This window comes from Geotrypetes seraphini, chromosome 15 (genome assembly GCF_902459505.1).
Source record: "Geotrypetes seraphini chromosome 15, aGeoSer1.1, whole genome shotgun sequence".
Lineage (NCBI taxonomy): Eukaryota > Metazoa > Chordata > Amphibia > Gymnophiona > Dermophiidae > Geotrypetes > Geotrypetes seraphini.
The window spans coordinates 53,868,572-53,889,158 of record NC_047098.1 but is presented as its reverse complement, the minus strand read 5'-3'; the positions used below and the strand labels follow the sequence as shown (position 1 = coordinate 53,889,158).

At 43.2% G+C, this 20,587-nt stretch overlaps 1 protein-coding gene across 1 annotated transcript in view; it reads right to left on the bottom strand.

The window, feature by feature from the left end:
• LGALS9 (galectin 9) overlaps window positions 1-19,059 on the bottom strand; it is a 44,155-nt gene extending 25,096 nt beyond the window's left edge. Inside the window, exons 1-3 of the mRNA XM_033922673.1 lie at window positions 18,934-19,059; window positions 10,757-10,845; window positions 3,600-3,807 (exon numbers count right to left, since the gene is read on the bottom strand). Of these exons, the coding sequence (XP_033778564.1) occupies window positions 3,600-3,807; window positions 10,757-10,845; window positions 18,934-18,972 (336 nt within the window). The 5' untranslated portion in view covers window positions 18,973-19,059. The remainder of the gene's footprint in view (window positions 1-3,599; window positions 3,808-10,756; window positions 10,846-18,933) is intronic.
• Window positions 19,060-20,587: the final 1,528 nt, after the last annotated feature.

The window sequence follows — 20,587 nt, the reverse complement described above, 5'->3', positions numbered from 1 at the left end:
ACCGTGTTGGGTCCTATATCCCTAGCGGACTAGGTCCTTTAAGGCTCTTATGTGGATGATTTAGTTTTATGTGGATGGAATTATTTTATGTGGATGATTTCAGTGTACCTTTGGAACTTTGACACTTTCAAATAAAGTCCATTTAGGAACATCGTCACTCCACAGAGTTTTTTTTTGGTTTTCTCTGGATTTTCTTCTTTGTGGATATTTTGGGGTCAGTTCCTTTTGTTTTTTTTCAACTCTGTAATCTAAACAGGCAAAATAAATGCTCATGCAGAGTTGAGTTTAAAGGGCTAGCATTTACACTAGCCCCTAATTCTATAGAGTTGCATGCCTAAATTTCTGATTAGTGCACAAATTATAGAACAGTGCCAGCTGCACGCCTAAATTAATTGTTAAATTAGGTGCCAATTGACCTTAATTGACCCAAGCGTAACTGCACTTAGGCACCATTTTATAAACCCAGCCCCTAAATGCTCCAGCACACAACCACAAAGGGGGGGGATGTCCATGGGCGGGCCACAAGTGTACTTTGTAGTTGCACGTTTAAGTTATAGAAGACTATAAGGTGCGCAACTGTGAACTTAAGGCACAACCAATTACATTGGCCCTTGATGTGGCATAATTGCTTGTGTCTAAACTTAGACATCTTATGCTCTGCTATATAATGGCAAATATAGAATTGGCACTTAGCCAATTTTTGGGGCACTTTCTAGAATTTACCCCTGTATGTGCACATATACTGACCACGATTCTGCAGATACTCATGTAATTTACATAGGGCATATTAGCAAGAGGGTAGATACAGAGTTGGGACTTAGAAAGGCTCCAAATTATGAGGGTAACTTACAAAATACTGTAAGTTATGCAGGTCCCTGCCACATTTAGGCACCCACACTTAAGCCAGCTCTAGGCTGGTATAAGAGCAAGAGCCTAAATGTTAGATGAGATTAGACCAGATTACACTAATATTCTAGGTTCTAAGGTGCTGTTATGGAATAACCTCTTACCACATAATCTTGGGGTGCCTATGTGGAGGCACCCAGTTATAGAAATGCCTCCTTTGTGAATGCTTGTTTATATTATAAAGTATGAGGGGAATTTTCGATAAGACATCTAAGTCTGACTTTGCATGTTTTGAGGAAAACATCCAAAAATCAGATGAAAAAAATGTCCATTTTCAAACCCATAAGACATCTATCTTTTTTTTCGAAATGGCCCAGCTAGACATTTTGTCCTAGACTTCTAATTTTTTGTCATTATAAAAAAAAGGTCCTACCATATATACTCGAATATAAGTCGAGACCCCTCTTTCCCCCTAAAAAGGAGGAAAAATGGTTGACTCAAATATAAGTTGGGCGGCTTAATATTCAAGTACCTTACCCTGTCAGGCTCTGCACCCAGCCCACTTTCCTCCCTCCCCTGTCAGGCACTGCACCCAGCTCCCTTCCTGCCAGGTACTGCACCCAGCACCCTTCCTTCCCTCCCTCCCCTGTCAGGGTCTGCACCCAGAACCCTTCCTTCCCTCCCTCCTCTGTCAGGGTCTTCACCCAGCACCCTTCCTTCCTTCCCTCCCCTGTCAGGCTCTGCACCCAGCACCCTTCCTTCCCTCCCTCTCCTGTCAGGCTCTGCACCCAGCATCCTTCTTTCCCTCCCTTCCCTGTCAGGCTCTGTACCCAGCACCCTTCCTTCTGGCTCTGCACCCTTCCTTCCCCTGTTAGACTCTGCACCCTCCCTCCCAGGCTCTGCCCACTGTCCCCTTCCCTGTCCTATCCTCATATCTTTGCCGATCCCTGGTGGAGGTGCAGCGGGCAGGAGCAAGCTTTCTGAACTCTTGCCCCACTGCTAACCGGCTGCGCAGATCGAGAATTCACGGGAGCCAGTAAGGAAGTTGCTCAGCACCGAGCAGCAGCACCAAATCATGCTCCTGCTCATGCCGCTCAGCAACTGAAGAAACTTGATCTGGAGTTTTTTTAAAAAAAATATGGGGTAATGTGTATGTGTATATCTATATCTATCTATCTATACACACACACACACACTGTGAATCCCCCCAAAAAACGTCTAGTTGTGGATGGTATATAGAATTTTAAAATAAATACATAAATACCGAATTATGAAATTACCATTAATACATGTGTGTATTTTATACATGAAGGTATATGCAGTATATACACAAGGAGATGCTATCCAAAACTTCTAAAATGACTTCTTTAGAATAAGTTATGTCCCAATGTGTGTTGATCATGCTACTTTGAATCACTAAGAGCTCCTTTTACTAAAAGGCACTAGAGGCTTTTAGTGCAGGTTGGCAAGGTAAATGTTTCCACGTTCACAGAATTCCTTTGAATATAGGAGCGTTTACCTCACTGGTCCATGCTAAAAACCTCTAGCGCCATTTAGTAAAACCCAGCATAAGTTTGAACTGTTCAGGGGCTCTCGATCCGCTATATGTTGCATTTGTAAGAATGCTTTCTTTTTTAAAATATAACTTTTATGTAACACCACAACTCTTTTATTAACATATATGATGATTGCAAGGTTGTCATCTTTTTTGGAAGACTTTCACTTTTCTATTTATGCTTATAATTCTATGGGTTGTCACACTGTACATAGATAAGTTTTGGGCTGATTGCATGTTGTTTATTTTCTGGCACAGTTGGTTTTACATCAACAAAAATTGCAAAAATGATAGATTTTGGTAATTCGGATGTAGGTATCTAGCCGACTATGGACATGTTAGATACTTTTTAAAGAGCTTTTCTTTAAAAGCATTTTTGCATTTCTAGTTCTTATTTATTATATGAGGAGTGTTGTATCTTGTTAGTTTTTGTTTTGTTATTAAACTTTATTTAATCTTGCAGAATTTTTAACATTGCAGGTTCAGTATTTGTCTTTGGCTCTCTTCAATCCTTCATTTTAACCAGTTTATCCTGTGAAGGATCCTTCTCTTTTGAAAGCTAAAATTCAACCAGAGGTTGTATAAAACTCAGCAGTCTTTCCTTGCCTCCTGTAATCACCTTTTAAACTTACATTTTGGCTGTTGCATAATCTAAATCAGTGTCCCACAAACTTTTCAGCCGGTGGCACACTAAACCCAGTGCCCCGGCTGAAAGGCACCCGGAAATGCACGGATGTCAATGCGATGACATCACACACATGCATGACGTCATCACGTCAATGTCCGTGCATGCACGGAGACCCATCTGGCCGTGACCCTGAACCTATCACTTCGGCGGGGGATCCTGGAGTAGGGGCGGTGCGGGGAGAGGAGGAGCGATGCCAGCGAGGAAGAGAGTCATCGACGCCAGCTGACTGCCTCCAGGATGTGCCTCTCCTGGCGAGAGGCACATTCCATAAGCAGTCAGCCAGCGCTGGTGCTTCTCCTCCTTACCGGTGTCTCATCGGGGCAAACCCGGAATCTGCTGTGGCATGCTACTGTGCCACGACACAGTTTGCGATTCACTGATCCAAATTATTTAGTATTATTGTAAAAGAATGCAAATAAGTAAATGACAAAGCGTGAGTCTGAATATCTCTGCACACTGACTCTGATCCAAAATACTGTACCAGCGTATTGACTCTGTGACCATACTCACCATGAAACTACAGTTTTTGATAAGGATCCGGATCTCGAAATGATGACCCTTTTTGAAAGGCATTTCATATATCCTCTCCTCTTTTCCCCACGTTTCGTTTATATTTGTATTACAGACCACATATCCGCCCTCCAAGAAACGTGGGTTGAAGTGGAAAGCATTGTCATGAGGGGGTGAACATGAACCGCACTGCAAATTCACATGGAACCTAGAAAGAAAGCCAACACAAAAACAAAGTTTTTCGATTATTAAAACTTGATATACCGCTTTAGCTGCAACATAATTCAAAGCGGTGTACAATAAAAACCACTTTCATAATAGAAATAGAACGCCATTAGTTATAGGACAGAATCACTCATTACTGGACAGGATCACTCATTCAAACCAAAGGGCAAAAAGATGCAACAGTACAAATTAACATAACATGTGACCAGAATGTGGCTAATTTTATAAAAAGTTTGAACAATGACTCCCAGTAGCTCACAGATGCTCTCATACAAATTTCCATGTCCTTCAAAAAAAGGCATCTTTCTGATGTAAAAAGTGTCCAATATAAGTTAAGATATCTCATGCGCATTCATTCAAGATCTTCTGAAAACCAGATCGACTGGATGGAGCTCCAGGTCACGACTGGGAAAAATTAATTGAGCCCATTCTCACCGCCTCCTGCCCCCAAATAACCCAATAGAGCACCAAGAGCCCACGTCAGAGGTCTATATGAGAAAAAATCCTGTACATGAACAATGATCAAGTCATATTCAATGAAAAAAGATTACATGTAAAACAACCACAGATAAACATGCAATTACATATAGACAGATAAGGAAGATGTCAGCCAGTGACGAATATTAAAGTGAAAACATGATAAAATGACAAGTTTTTGGTTGAACCCAGATAACTTAATAACATCCATAAACCAGAACTGAGAATTACAATGGGCTTTTTATGTTGCTTGGTATTTAACCGAATCACAGTTCAACTTGCTTTTCTCAGGAAGTTTCAACCTCTCCACTTCCTTTTTCTTAACCGAGTGACTCCACTTTGTTGCTAAATAAGGAAAAACCATATTGCAGTCATTAGGTGAAAGGTTCTCACTCAGTGTCCCTTTTGTTTTATACCAGCATAGGTTTCAGTCCAAACTAGCAGAATTTCTGGGTCAAAAAGGCATAACACAATACCAGTAACATCCTGATAACCAATAGAAAGAACCAAACAGGAAGGAAAGAAGAATCAATATCCCAGAATGGGCACAAGTTTACAATATCCTGGGAAGCTACTAGAAGGAGTTCCCAGTGAGAGCAGGCATTGCCAGAGACGCCCCAAGCCTCCAGAGTCATCAGGGGAGGTCCTGTTTAGTTGCCATTTCAGCACATCTGCTCCTCGAGACAGCAGGAGCTACCTGGAGGAGTTGCCAGTGAGAGCAGGCATTGCCAGAGACGCCCCAAGCCTCCAGAGTCATCAGGGGAGGTCCTGTTTAGCTGCTATTTCAGCACATCTGCTCTGCAGAACATGACCAGATGGCCGTGGGTGTGTGCCCATAGGGGCCTGCCCCATAGGAGCCCATTTGGAGTACATGAGGAGCATGTTACGTGTTACTCTGCTCAGCTCCAATGAGGGAGAGGAAAGGGGGATCAAGCAGTAGTGGCTTCTTCTGTGAACGATAATCTGAGGCTTCACATGCAAATGGAGATGGTGGAGAATGTTTCTAGAGGAACTAATTTAAGATTGCTTAAATTCCCTGCTATTCATTATCTCTCAGCTTGTCCTGAATGAAAAGGATATAGTAAATATGTTTTATGTACAACATGGTTCTAGAACAGCTGCTCAAGAGGGAGAGATTGGTAATATAAGTATTCCAGATAGCCTTGATCTTAATAAATTTTTGAAAACATCTCCAAGATTCTATAACTAAGAGATCTACTTTGTTGGTGACAACATCTTCTCTAAAGAAGACATTACTACTACAACTATTTACCATTTCTATAGCGCTGAAAAGTGTACACAGTGCTGTACAATCAACACACAATAGACGGTCCCTGCTCAGAAAAGCTCACAATCTATTTGGACAGACAGGACATATAGGAGTTGGGGAGTTTCTTGCAGAGAGAATGATAGGATAGACATAGGTAATTTTATGGTGAGTGGGAGTTAGGAGTTGAAGGCAGCATTGAAAAAGTGGGCTTTTAGCTTGGATTTGAATACTGACAGAGACAGCACCTGATGTAATGACTCAGGGAGTCTGTTCTATGCATACAGCATAGCAAAATAGAAAGGATGAAAGCTTATTTCCAGAAAAAGGATGTATCTTTCTATGGTCAGAAGATTATGATATTCTCAGATGTATCCAGACAAACTCAAGTGCAGCGTAAGGCCTTCTTGTTGCTAAAGCCTAAGGTTGTGTCAAGGGGAGACACAATTTCTTAAAGTTTCCCTATAAATGTCTGGTTACGCTGGGAATGAATTCATATGTCTTTTTAGATCTGTTTCATTTGGAAAATTTTCTTTAAAGAAAAAGAAAGATATTTCCTCAAACTGATAAGTTTTATAGGAAAATAGGGTATTATACCTTTGTCTGCTCTATACCTGATACGATTTGTTAATTTGATCAGAACCTCTCAAACTCTTCAAGATGTGGCTAGTAGATAATGATGTGAGTAATCTAAATTTTTGTTATATAATAGTATATATCTATTTCTGGGTTACTTTGGTTGTAACATAATTATAAAATTTAATAAAAAAAACAATATCCTCCCATCCCCTCAGCAAGATTCAGATCAGCCTTTCAGCAAGGCAAGACCCTCCTCCCATTCCATGGCAATGTTCAGAGTCAGACTCCCCTCGAATCCACTTCCATAGAGGGTGGCATTTTCTAACTGGGGAAAGTGAGAGGGAAGTTTGCACCTCTGGGGGGGGAGGGGTTGTTGAGAGGGTTTTTGTTGGGTGGGGAGTCTGGATTTGAGGGGGAGCTGGGAGGAGTCTTGCCTTGTTGGAAGCAGGTAAGAAAGGATCTGTACCTTGTCCATGGGTGGGAATGGGGGGGATGTCTTGTCTTGTCTTGTCAGGAAGAGGGGCTTGGGACATGTACATAGGATTTAGGCAGGTTCTGGCTGATATTCAGCTGGGACTTGCATAACTTATGTGCTGAATAACGACCAGAATCTGCATAAGGGCCAGCAACCTGACAGACTCCAATGAGCTGCTGATATTCAATGCAGTGGCATATTAAGGGGAGCGGGGGGGGGGGGGGAGAGCGGGGCTGGTCCACTCCGGCATTTACATCTGCTCCAAGGCAAGCTTAAGTGTCAGCTGTCTGACATTGGGACTTAGGTTTGCAAGAGTGATTGAAGGGGCCAGTTGCGCTTATCTCTGGTGTTTGGAAGAACATCTAAAATCCAAAATTTGGGATTCCTAGCTTAGTTCCTTCATTGGCTCCCCATGGATGTCTAGTTTAGTAAAATTTGAAATGTACACAGACACATGCCAGCATTTACATTGTAGGTTGCAAAATCGCTACTTACCCATGGAAGTACTGTCACTTACACATTCACACCTGTTTTTAAAGGTGCCACTTTCTGCACTGGCTGTTGCTTCTGTACTTGCTAAAAACACATGCTCAGCAAGTCTTTTAGAAAATGCTCTGGAAACTGGGCATGTCCAGATTCGGAAGTGCCTTTTCCTACCTAGGGGCCTCTCTTATCAAGCCTAATAGCATGAACCGATGCGATAAATGCATCATAGCCCATATAAATTTAAAGGGCATCAGCATCGCTACTGTGGCTTTGTAAAAGGGGTCCTAGATGACCTATGCTAAATTGGCCAATATCCTTTTTTGATTGAGTTACTGGGTTAAATTGATATATTTTTCACAAATATTTATTTTATCTATTGTTTGTTATCATTTCTCCAGATTGGCATTGAAGCGCCAGAAGATTTTGCAGGGAACTGAGTCAGTTACTATATGTAATCATAGTAATAAGAACATAAGAATTGCCGCTGCTAGGTCAGACCAGTAGTCCATCGTGCCCAGAAGTCCGCTCACACGGCAGCTCTTAGATCAAAGACCAGAGCCCTAACTGAGACTAGCCTTACCTACGCATGTTCCAGTTCAGCAGGAACTTGTCTAATTTTGTCTTGAATCCCAGAAGGGTGTTTTCCCCTATAACAGCCTCTGGAAGAGCGTTCCAGTTTTATACCACTCTCTGGGTGAACAAGAACTTCCTTACGTTTGTACGGAATCTATCCCCTTTTAACTTCAGAGAGTGCCCTCTCGTTCTCCCTACCTTGGAGCAGGTGAATAACCTGTCTTTATCTACTAAGTCAATTCCCTTCATTATCTTGAACGTTTCGATCATGTCCCCTCTGAGTCTCCTCTTTTCAAGGGAGAAGAGGCCCAGTTTCTGTAATCTCTCACTGTACGGCAACTCCTCCAGCCCCTTAACCATTTTAGTCACTCTTCTCTGGACCCTTTCGAGTAGTACCGTGTCCTTCTTCATGTATGGCGACCAGTGCTCGACGCAGTATTCCAGGTGATGGCCCAGTACAGCGGCATGATAATCTTCTCTGATCTGTTCATGAGCCCCTTTTTAATTATTCCTAGCATTCTGTTCACCCTTTTTGCCACCGCCACACATAGCATGGACGGCTTCATTGACTTGTCGACCAGTACTCCCAAGTCTCTTTCCTGGGGGGGTCTCTCCGAATACTGCAGCAGACATCCTAAATAAGATTTTTGTTACCGACAAGATTTTTTAAGATTGCTGTTGTTGCATGTTATTAATATGATGTATTCTGCTTAGTTTTATAGGTGGGGTATAAATGTTAAAAATAAATTTTGTGCCAATAAATGGTCTTTTTTAATGTAATGATCTCTCTCTCTCTCTCTATATATATATATATATATATTTATTTATATCTATATATACATATATAGCATTTAGTGTGCGCTAAATCAATTAAAATAATAAACTATACCTTAAGTTTATATACCGCATCATCTCCATAAAGATAGAGCTCAACACGGTTTACAGGTAATTCAATAAATGAGGGAAGGACATAATAAGAAATTAGAGGTTATGAAGAGGATAGCTAGCTTTACATTTTCAAGAGATAGCTTTACGTTTTGGAGAAAAGCCAGGTTTTCAGATGCTTTCGGAATAATTGGAATGAGCCTCGGTTCCGCAGCGGGACAGGGAGGTTATTCCAAATCTCAGTGAATTTGAAGAAAAGGGATTTCCCTAATTTACCTGCATACATGATGCCTTTTAACGAGGGGAAAGATAGTTTAAGTTTGTGGGCGGATCTGGTAGTGTCAGGTCTCGAAGAATTCCAGGATAGTGGGATTAGGGGAGGAAGAATGCCATGTAGGATCTTGAAAATTAGGTAGGTACATTGCTTGAAAAAGACAAAACCCCTTCTATAACCGAAGTAGAAATAAATGCCACCAAATATCCCATACATCCCGTTCTCAAACTCCTAGGAGTAACAATAGATAGATGCTGCACCCTTCAGGTTCAAATCAACAAAACCACACAAAAAGCATTTTTTACCATGCGCAACTTACGCAAAATAAGAAAATTCTTCGATAAAGAACAATATAGACTCATAGTCCAATCCCTAGTCCTAAGTCTAATGGACTACTGCGATATCCTCTACCTACCTTGCCCCACCTACTTAATAAAACAATTACAGACCGTACAGAACACAGCCCTCAGACTGATCTATTCTCTTGGAAAATTTGATCACATCACCAACACCTACCTAGATTCACACTGGCTACCTATACAAGCCCGCATTCAATTCAAACTATACTGCCTATTATTCAAAGCATTAAACGGAACGGCACCCACCCACCTAAACAACTGCCTAAACCGGAACCTCTCATACAGACAAAGGAGAACCCAGACCCCATTCTCCCACCCCCTTTCAAAGGAACGAAGCGCAAAAAGATGTATGATCACCTACTAGCAACACAGGCAGCAAAATTGGACCCCTCCATCACCAACCTGCTAACAGCAACAACTGACCTCAAAACTTTCCGAAAAGAAATCAAAACCCTACTATTCAAAAAATTCATCCAGATAGCCTAACCCCCCTTTCCATTCCCCCTTGCTATTCTCCCCTCTCCCTCTCCCTACCTGTAATATCCCCATAAGACTCAACAATGTAACCAGCATCCACTCTGCAACTTTCTCGCAAACTTCCAGCTCCTTCTGACGTTCTCCTCATTTTTCCACTTATCTTGTAACCTCTCCTCAAAATTGAATTATGTAATCAGCTCCATTAATTGTAATCTTCTTCCTGGAAATGTCCAGTTATCTTTTGATGTAATCCGCTTAGAACAGCAAGGTACAGGCGGAATAGAAGTCAGTAATGTAATGTAAAGTGAATCCTAGAAATCACCGGAAGCCAGTGAAGTTTTGACAGAAGCGGGGAAACATGCACCTTAGTAAAAGGACCCTATAGTACATGTTTATTAAAACATTTGCTATAACACCTTTCAAAATAATATCAAAGAAGTTTACAAACCCCACCCCCAATCCTTTTTATCAAACTGCATTAGGGTTTTTTTATCGCAGGTTGCTGTGGTAAAAGCTCTGAAGCTCAAAGGAATTCTATGAGGGACAGAGCTTTTACTGCAGCGGCCTGCGATAAAAACCCCCGAACGCAGCTTGATAAAAGGGGGTCTAATATGTCAAATATATTTTATTGAGCAAACAAAAACAGCATCACAACAACGGTACAGGAAGCAAAACAGCTCAACTTTTTCCACAAAAATCCCAGACCACATGTCCCAATCTCCCATAACCCCCTCCACCCCAAAACCGTCCCACAAAGCATCCCCCCCCCCCACCCCGGGTAAAGGGGGGTCTAATATAAGAAATGTAAAAAGTACAATCAGGGAAACCGAGTGCAAGCACCTGCCTATCTCAACTGCCTTGCCCTTATCTAAACAGTACCCCCTTCGCCCTGGCTACATACAGTCAGTGAGACTCGCTGTTACCTGGGACACAGCTCCATGGCAATCAATTCCCTGGGAGTCTCGCGCATTTGCAGTCTTGTTTTGATGAGCATGACAGAGCTTTCTAAGCACACAGGCTATCATCTCCACCCATGAAGCAAGAAAATGCGTGCCATCGCCTTGCCCAAAGAATACATACCTTTCACCAGTACTGAGAACATTTCCGCTGATAATGATCACCATGCCATCATGAAGGCCACCATGAATCGGTGTGGTAAATGGAACAGGCTAAAACAAAAGGAGAGAGTTATAACCGAATCCAGTCCCTTACTTCAAAACTAAGGGGTAAATATTCAGTGAAGAAGGCAGAATGGACTCAGACAGTGGCGTTGCAAGGGTGGGAGGCACCTGGAGAAGTGGCGCCCCCTACCCTCTTCCCCCCACTCTTTCCCTGCCCCCTCACCGCTCGTGCGTGCCCCCTTTTCTTCTCTCTCCTTCTTTTACTCCCTCGGCGCCAGCAGCATCTCTAACTTACTACCCGCGCCAGCCTCAGCTCTCTCTCTGATGATGACCAGGAAGTGACATCAGAGGGAGAGCCGAGGCTGGGGCGAGCAGCAGGTTGAAGCTGCTGTTCACGTTGGTGAAGAGATAGATGTATAGTGTGGGGGGGAAAGGAAAGGCATGCGGGGGGGGGGGGGGGGAGAGGAGGAGAGGTGGAGTGTTAGTGGAAAAAAAACTGCAAAGTACTGCCAAATATTTCAAGACGTTATGGAACAAATATTATAAAAATTATTTTAGTTAAAACTCGTTTATTTAAAATATGACTGGGTTCCATTATTTGCGAATTAGGAGCCCCAAAACTACACATTGCTTAGAAAGCACAAAGCTGATTATATCAGCTCTAGGAATTTTGATTCCTTGCATAAATTGAGCCTACCCCCCTGCTCTCCTCCTCTCTCCATCCCTTTCCCGTCCCTTCCCACCTCCAACTCTCTACCTTCTCGTGCTCCCCCTCCCCTCATTTCTCTCCTTTTCTTACTCTCCTGTCTCTTCTAGGAATGCCTTTGTCCTGTAATTTTTTGTGAATGTCAATTGTAACCTGTGATGAGCCTCTGAGAGAACGGAATAGAAATCAAATTAAATTAATTAATATAATATAGATTTTATGCAAATTTAGGATTGCCTTTAAAAGAATAAAAATATCAAAATGAAAATTGACCTCTAAAAGATAAACGCCATAAAACTGGCATTAACGCGTTACATACAAAGATTCAAAGATTAATCTTGGAACCAGGCAAGCAAAACCAAAAGTTATCAAAGCTAGTGCTGCCAGTCTTATAATCAATAGAAAATACAGTGGTGCCTCGCACAGCGAACGCTGCGCACAACGAACTTTATGTCGTGATCCGTATAACGTACTTCGTTTCACACAACGAAGTCGCCCGAGCTGCATACTTCCGGGGTTCCTGCGGGGTTGGATCGCAGCGGGGTTGGTCGAGCCGCGAGGGTAGTCTCCTTCTCCTTACCTGCCCTGTCGCAGCCGCACACAGCCGAACGGAAATCTTCCCGATGTCAGCGCTGACGTCGGAGGGAGGGCTTAAGCAAAGCCCTCCCTTCCTCCGACGTCAGCGCTGACATCAGGAAGACTTCCGGTCGGCTGTGTGCGGCTGCGGCAGGGCAGGTAGGAAGAAGGCAATGGCGAACGAAAGAGGGGGGAGGGGGCGGTCCGCCCCGAAGAATGTGCACAGATGGTCAGGTCCCCCGATCGACCGACAACAGGCCCGGCCGACAAACCTCCCTGCCCTGTAGCCGCGAATCTAAATTACCTCTTACAGCAGCTTCAATAATCCAGCTGCTGTAAGAAGGTAATTTAGATTCGCGGCTACAGGACAGGGAGATTTGTCCGACCGGGCCTGTTCTGTTGTCGGTCGGGTGCAAAAGCGCCACAAAGGTGGAGGCAGGGAGGGAGGAAAGGTGGAGTGGAGAAAGCACATGTTGGAGCAGGGGATGAGAGGGAGGGAGAGAAGGGGAAATATTGGACAAGGGCAGAAGGGATGCTAAATCATAGGGTGACAGGCAGAGAGAACAACAGGAAAAAGAGTGGAAGCAATCTTGAACCCTGAGGGTGAGGGCAGAGAGAGGTGGTGAGATGATTGATCATGGGGAGAGGGACAAAAGGGAATAGAGATGGGATAGGAAGATAGTGGAAGTAAAAGGACAGGGAGATGTATGTTTTTAGATGTATCTAAATAAAAATAATAACAAAAAATTTATCTTTTTTATGTCATCTTAGCATATTTTATGCTGCAGAACGAATTATTTTTTTTTACATGTATTCCTATGGGAAAACGCGTTTCACATAACGAACGTTTCACATAACAAACTTGCTCCTGGAACCAATTAAGTTCGTTGTGTGAGGCACCACTGTATAATAAATAATAATAAACTTTATTTTTGTATACCACTATACCAAAGAGTTCTAGGCGATTCACATCAAGAGAAGCTGAACAATCAGCGAATCATATAAATACATAGCATATACATATAATAAATACAGTACTAAGCAATCAAGATATGAATTTATCAAACAAATAAGTTTTCAATACTTTTCTAAAAGAATGATAAGATTGAGCTTGAGGAATTAGAGTTAACAGACAGGCGTGGACAAATTTCGAAGATTGCTCTTTGATCTGCCTGGAGTAATAGCTGATTTTTTTTTTTTTAAGTCAATGTTTATTTATTGAAAGTTTTGTAGGCAACAAAGCAAATGTAAAATAACAAGTGCAAATCATGTGAGAGATAGGCATAATAACAAGCTGAATAAACCGATATAACAATCAGAACTGAAGTCCTGTAGGCAATCAAACATATGAACAAGGATCAATCACATGAGTAAACCTTTATCTATAATAGAAAAAGTATAAAAAGGGAGGAAAAGAAAACTAAAGAAATAAGTATAGGTAAATAAGGATGAGGGCTACTAATAAAACATAAATAGATAAGTAAGAATCAGAGCCTTGGAGGTATAGTTTGAGGGATTTCCATTTAGAGAGAAATTGTGGGAATCTATCTCCCTTTTTAGCTAAATATGCTTCATATCTATAAGTCAGGCAGACAAGATTCCACCATTGTGTAACGGATACTTTAGAAAGGTCTTTCCAGGAGTTAAGAAGAAGTTTCAAAGCTAAAGAGATGAGTATGTCAAATAGGAAAGCATCAGAAAAAGAAAGAGGAGAAGGGAGAGCCGAGGACTTGAGTAGTAGCATTTGATATGATAGAGCCACATCAATATGAAAGAGAGAACAAATAGTGTTCCAGAGTGATGACCAGAATGATTGTACAGAGGGACATAGGAATAGTAGGTGTTTGAGGGAGCCTATTTCAGTAGAGCATGTCCAGCATTCTTTTGTAAAAGTAGGATTAATACGGTGTGATTTAATTGGGGTCCAATGAGCTCTATGGCATAGAAAGAATAAGCTCTGGGTTAAGGAAGCTGACCTAGAAGAATGAAAAACAGATTGTAGATAAGAGGACCAATCATGATCAGAGATAGGACATCCAATATCTTCTTCCCAAGCCTTTTAGACAGAGGGAAGGGGTGGATATCGTAATTCTTTAAGGAGGTGATAAAACTGTTTAGTTAAAAGAGGGATATTTGCTATGGAAGGGTCGAGATCGGCTTTTTTCAGAAGAGGGATAAGGCAATGTGTCCCATTTCTGTGGAGAACAGGCCCGATAGTAAAGCCTTATTTATAAGGCTGGTAAGCAGTAGCGTACCAAGGGGGGGGGGGGGCGGTCCACCCTGTGTGCAGCCTTAGGGGGGGGTGCACAGTTGGCCCAGTCCCTATAGCGCTCCCACACTCCCAGCGAAAGCAGCATCGGCGCCATTACCGAAAAAGGTAATGGCGCCAGGCCTTGGAGCACCGAGGCAGACCGCTTCCCCCCCCCATCAGTGACGCGGCAGAGGGAGGAGAAAGCCGAAAAGCAGCCGACGCTACTGGAAGCAGGTTTGCTGCTCTTGCTGGGAGGGTCGGTAAGATTCACTGGGGGGGAGATAGGAGGGTCAGCGGGGGTTCGGATGGGAGGGGGAAGAAGCGGTCTGCCTCTGTGCTCCATTACCTTCTTCGGGCAGCAGCAGCTTTTACAATTCGCTGCTGTTGCTGGCTTCAGGCCTTCCTCTCTGCCGGGTCCTGCCTACTTCCTGTTTTCATGAAGACAGGACCCGACAGAGAGGAAGGCCTGAAGCGGGCAACAGCAGTGAATTGTGAATGCTTCTGCTGCCCGATGAAGTTCAGGACATCAGGACATGGGGGAAGGAGCAGGGAGAAATCGGCTGCTGGCTTGGGGGTGAGGGTAGGGAAAGAATCGTGGAAGTGGAGAAATTGGCACCATGGCTTTGTGGAAGCTAGGGGGAGAGAGAAAGAAAGGCAGAAATAAAGAGGGGGTCAGGGGGACAGAGAAAGAAAGGCAGAAATAAAGAGGGGGACCAGGGGGAGAGAGAAAGAAAGGCAGAAAGAAAGAGGGGGTCAAGGGGGAGAAATAGAAAGGCAGAAAGAAAGAGGCCAGGGGGAGAGAGAAATAAAGAGGGGGGCCAGGGGAGAGAGAAAGAAAGGCAGAAATAAAGAGGGGGGCCAGGGGGAGAGAGAAAGAAAGGCAGAAAGAAAGAGGGGGACCAGGGGGAGAGAGAAAGAAAGGCAGAAAGAAAGAGGAGGGCCAGGGGGAGAGAGAAATAAAGAGGGGGGCCAGGGGAGAGAGAAAGAAAGACAGAAATAAAGAGGGGGGCCAGGGGGAGAGAGAAAGAAAGGCAGAAATAAAGAGGGGAGCCAGGGGGAGAGAGAAAGAAAGAGGGGGGGCCAGGAGAAGAAAGAAGGACCAGAAGAAGGACCAGAAAATCATGAAATCACCAGACAAAAAGGTAGGAAAAATGATTTTATTTTCAACTTAGTGATCAAAATGTGTCCGTTTTGCTGTCTATATTTTGCACTATGGCCCCCTTTTACTAAACCGCAATAGCGTTTTTTAGCGCAGGGAGCTTATGAGCGTCGAGAGCAGCGTGGGGCATTCAGTGCAGCTCCCTGCGCTAAAAACCGCGATAGCGGTTTAGTAAAAAGGGAGGGGGAATATTTGTCTATTTTTGTATAGTTGTTACTGAGGTGACATTGCATAAAGTCATCTGCATTGACCTCTTTGAAAACCCGCAGAATATAAATGATAATTAACATTTTCTCTGCGTACAGCGTGCTTTGTGTTTTTAAAATTTTATTGTTGGTAGATCATTTTGACTTGGTCACAGAGGTAAGTGGGAGGGAGGGAGGGGAGCTGCTGAAAGACATCTAGTAATCCTTGCAGGCTTGACTGTGCAGGGAATTATTTTTTTTTAATCATATTTTGTTATGTGACTGGCATTATCTAGACTTTAATTTCTAAGAATGAATAGAATGAAAATGATATAAAATTACTTGCTTGTTTTTATGTGCGTGCGCTGAAGGAAAATGGAGAGAGAGTGGGCTGAGGATGCTGAAGGGAAATGGGGAAGAGAGTGGGGAGAAGACGCTGATTTATAAATTGACAATTGTACAGAATATTGTTTCTTTTTATACTTTAATATAAACAATTCAAGGTTTGTGTAGATGGAATCAGGTGGTTTGCAGGGATGGGGACCGAGCTTACGGTGATTAGTCCAATAAAATGGTATTTTTTGATTTCTCATTATTTGTTTTATTTTTATTTGTTAATTTGTAAAGTGGTGATTGTTATGTATCAGTTTTTTCAAATTTACATCTACTGTCTTTATATTTTGCACTGTATTAGAGGACATGTGTTACTGTTTTTGTGGTGTTGCATTGTATCCAGGGTCTGGTTTCTTGGCGGTTCAGTTTAACTTTTGTCTACATATTTCTATTTTTAGTTTGTGATTATTCCATATTGGGCGAGGGTGTATCTCTGTTCTGTGTGTATGAAAAGAACATAGTTTTCAGTTGGCATTGACTACAGGATCAATTGACTGTGCAGGATCTGGCTTGTTTAGTTTTACAATGTATGTGTTGGTGTTCTAGTGCTCACTGCAGTGTTTAAGATGCTGCCTTTTCCTTGTTGTGCGATATGTGGATTGTTACTAAAAATCATATTTTTCATATAGATAGGGGGGGTGTCAAAAAATGATGGGCCCCGGGTGCCACATACCCTAGGTACGCCACTGCTGGTAAGGGAAGAGATGGCCTGTGCAGGAATGTGTTCGTAAAGGTAGGATGGGAACGGATCTAGGATGCATTTGCAAGATTTAAGTTTGAGGCAAAGTTTAGAGACCTGGGGTTCAGATACCAGTTCGAAGGAAGTCCATGATCTGTCAGCAGGGATAGGGTTGTAGTCATTCGGAGGAAGAGAGTTGTAAGAGACAGCTGGGGGAATGAACTTTTTATGGTAGTGATCTTCTCGTTGAAAAATTTGGCTAGGTCATTTGGAGATGGGAGGGAGGGGGAGGAGGTGGAGTCGTTTTTTGAGATTAGGTTGCGCCAGATGTGGAACAGTTTTGGTTTTTTGACCTGGAGATTTTATCTCCATAGAAATTCTTCCTAGCTTTTTTTATACGGTATTATAGAACTTGATGTTGTCTCTCCAGGATTGTCTGTCTGAAGGGGATTTAGATTTTTTCCATTTTCGCTCCAAGGCTCGACATTTCTGTTTTAATTCCCTGTGGTATGGGAGATACCAGGGAGCCTTGTAGGAGTAGGAGATGGGTTTAGTGGATAGAGGGGCAAGGGCACGGTAAGTGGTCCCAGAAAGAGTTACCCAGTAGTGCCAGTTTGAGCCTGGGTCCGCGTGTTTGGGAGAAGGAGAGATTGAGATTGAGGACAGATTGAGATATCCAGATTTTACATTGAAAGCAATGGAAGTAAACCTGGATGTCTCAATTTGTCCTCTTTTTTTCTGGAGCCATATGGCAACTCTAGGTCAAGGCTGATTTTGAGCAGACTACAGTAGAGAAATGACATTCAAAAAAAACCTTGATTGTCACATTGGGCTAGATTCACTAAGGGCACAGATCAGGTCCGATCCGTGTCGGAATCACGCCCCCAACAGACTGAATCGGATCGCTGAACAGTGATCCTTGAGCATGAGCAAGAAATTTCTTTTTTTTTTCTTGGTTTTAACCCGCTTTAAGCCCTTGGGTTAAAACCACGGGCTTCCACTGCGGAGAAGGATGGGACAGTCGGGGCTGCATGAGTTCGGGGCAGGCGGGAGATTGGGGCTGAGAGCAGGAGTTCAGGGCAGAGAGCAGGGCGGCAGAAGGCAGGGCAGTTGGAAAGGACCTGAGCGACTGGTCCACAGCAGTCGCTTATTTGCGATCGGCCAGCCCAGTCGGTGTTGCAGGTTTTTTGTTAGTGAATCGCTGCCTGCCATCATTTGAATGCCGTTTCCTCCCCTCATTTGCATGCGCAGATCAGAGGATGATTGGGACAGAGGTTAGTGAATCGGGTCGGAGAGAAATCAGGTCGCAATTGGTTTGCTTAGTGAATCTAGCCCAATAGCTTTACATTTCAATGTGCCTTGAACTGAGGGGTTGCAGCAAGTTAGGGATTGGGAAACTGAGCTAGGTGTTGCTTCTTTAAATTGTAGAGAAGTACGGCTGTAGCTATAGATTGGACACAGGAAAACGGCTAAATTAGCAGGAACTGCTGCTGCTGCTGCTCCCATTTTTAGCCCATTTATATTTCACAGGAAACAGAGTTTATCCAGCTCTGTAAACTACCCTGGATAAGTAGTTTTAAAATATTGGCTTTTAATAATTGTCTCACATCCAGTGAGCAGAATATATCCAGATTTGTAAACTGGCCTTGGCTAATGATTAAAAAAAAAGCTGTAAACGGCATATATTATATCCCATGTAAACCTTTAGAACAGTTTTTTTTCTACTTCACTGACTGCTTGAATGCCAAATATTTACTTCCTTCCTGGAATTATTCTGTTTTCTATGTCCAAAACATTTGACGTATATAGTTTAAAAAAATCCTCAGTGGATTTTATTCAGCAGAATTTTCCTGCCTTCGTTTTCTGAAGTCCATCAAACAGCCCTAAAAAAATCAACGTGGACATCTGTTTTCTCTGTCCCGTAGCAGAAAATGAATTTGTGGTAGCTTGTAAGAAGAATTCAGCCTCACCGTGTGTGAGATGCCACAGAGCAGAGGCTCTGTGTATATCAATCTTAAGCAGGTCTAGGCACATCTAATCTAAACCTTAAGTTTATATACCGCATCATCTCCATGAGAATGGAGCTCGACATGGTTTACAAGAACTTAAAATAGTGGGTAGAGAAGAAGAAAAAGGATTACATGAACTTATGTGTAGAAGGGGGGAGAGAGTAGCAGCAGTACATACCGGTTTGAAGATAGAAGCCTGAGGGTAGCTGAATGCCATCTCAGTGTTTTCCTCTCTGCTTTCGGCCTCTCTGTGAGACAGTTAAGTTTCATTTCCTCTTCATATGTGACAGGCCAAGGCGGGGGCAGAGGGAGCAGGGAGGGGAATGGAGGGAAGGTACCTCCCATCAAGCACTCCTGCTCTTGTATGATATGCTGAGAAACCCACAGGATCAGGGCAGGATTAATTTGTTGAGGGCCCCTAGGCACACAAGTCCACTGGACCCCTGCCCCACCCCCATTTATATACACATTTTCTTATTTACTTCTTTATTTCCACTTTATTTCTTTTAGTTTAAAATTCAAAACAAACAAAGATTACCATACCAGTGCCAGTGCAGTTTTTCTTCTATGCAACCTCCAAACATCTATGACCAAATCCCCCCCTTCCTTCCTAGAGGAAGAGATCTTCAGCTGGCAGGGCTTTGGGATGCCCACCAATTTATATTTTGTATTTGAGCAGGAGGCAGGGAGAGAGTGGGGAGAAAATTTGGTAACCACCCACTTTGGGCTCAGTGCCACTGCCCACCCTCCCATCTGCTATTTTTTTCAAGTATTTCTTTACAATCCTTCAATATAGTCTCCCTGCTCTGCAATGACTGATTCCCAACGTCCGGGAAGTTTCATTATTCCATCCAAGACACCGTTTTTGTTCTGTTGCCGAATGGCTTGGGTAACGGCGAAAGAAAGCTTTTCCAGAGATGCAAAACGATGTCCACGCATAGGTTGTTTCAACTTTGGAAAAAAGTCGAAGTCTGGTGGACTCATGTCTGGACTGTAGGGAGCATGAGGTAACACCTCCCAGCCGTATTCGCGTAGTTTTTCAATGACGACATTCCCTATGTGTGGGCAAGTGTTGTCATGAAAAATGAGTGGCCCAACCTAGAGCAACTGAGGGCGGGTTTTGTGCATTTTTCTGCGCATTTTTTGCAAAAAATCATGATAATACATTGCTTTGACACTTCTTCAACATGGAACTTTGTCTGGGAAGATGATGCCTTCATGATCATAAACAAAAATCATCATTTGTTTGACTTTATTGAGCTCGTTGAAATTTTTTGGGTTGTGGGGAAGATGGAGCTCTCCAGGGTGGTTTCAGCTCCGGCTCAGTCTCTGACCCAAGATTCATTAATAGCAACAATACGATTCAAGAATGCCTGACCTTCAATGTCAAATATTTGTTTCAGCATGGTTAAAGTGACCATACGTCCCATTTTCAACAGGATAGTCCAGTTATGGGACCAACCGTCCCATTGTCCTGACCCACCGCTTTGGGAAGCCAAAATGTCCTGTTTTCATTGACAGCATCCCGAAGCTGTTTGTGGGGACAATGGACCGGCGATCGCTTCCCCTCCTGCGCTAAAGCCTGCCTCCCTCCTTCCCTCCCTACAGCGCCGAAATGGTCAGGGGGGCCTGCCAGGTCCGAAATCACCCTCCCTATTCTCAGGGCCAGCATTAGGGGATGGCAAGGGGGCTATGCGATCCAGGCAGCTCACTTAGCTGCCATCAGCCCTGCCTTTGGCTGCACCCGTAATCCTAAACTGCACAGTAAAACCAAAGAGAGAGGCCGCGGAACATTCCCACTTGCCTGCATCGTTCGAAGTTCTGCCGCTCTT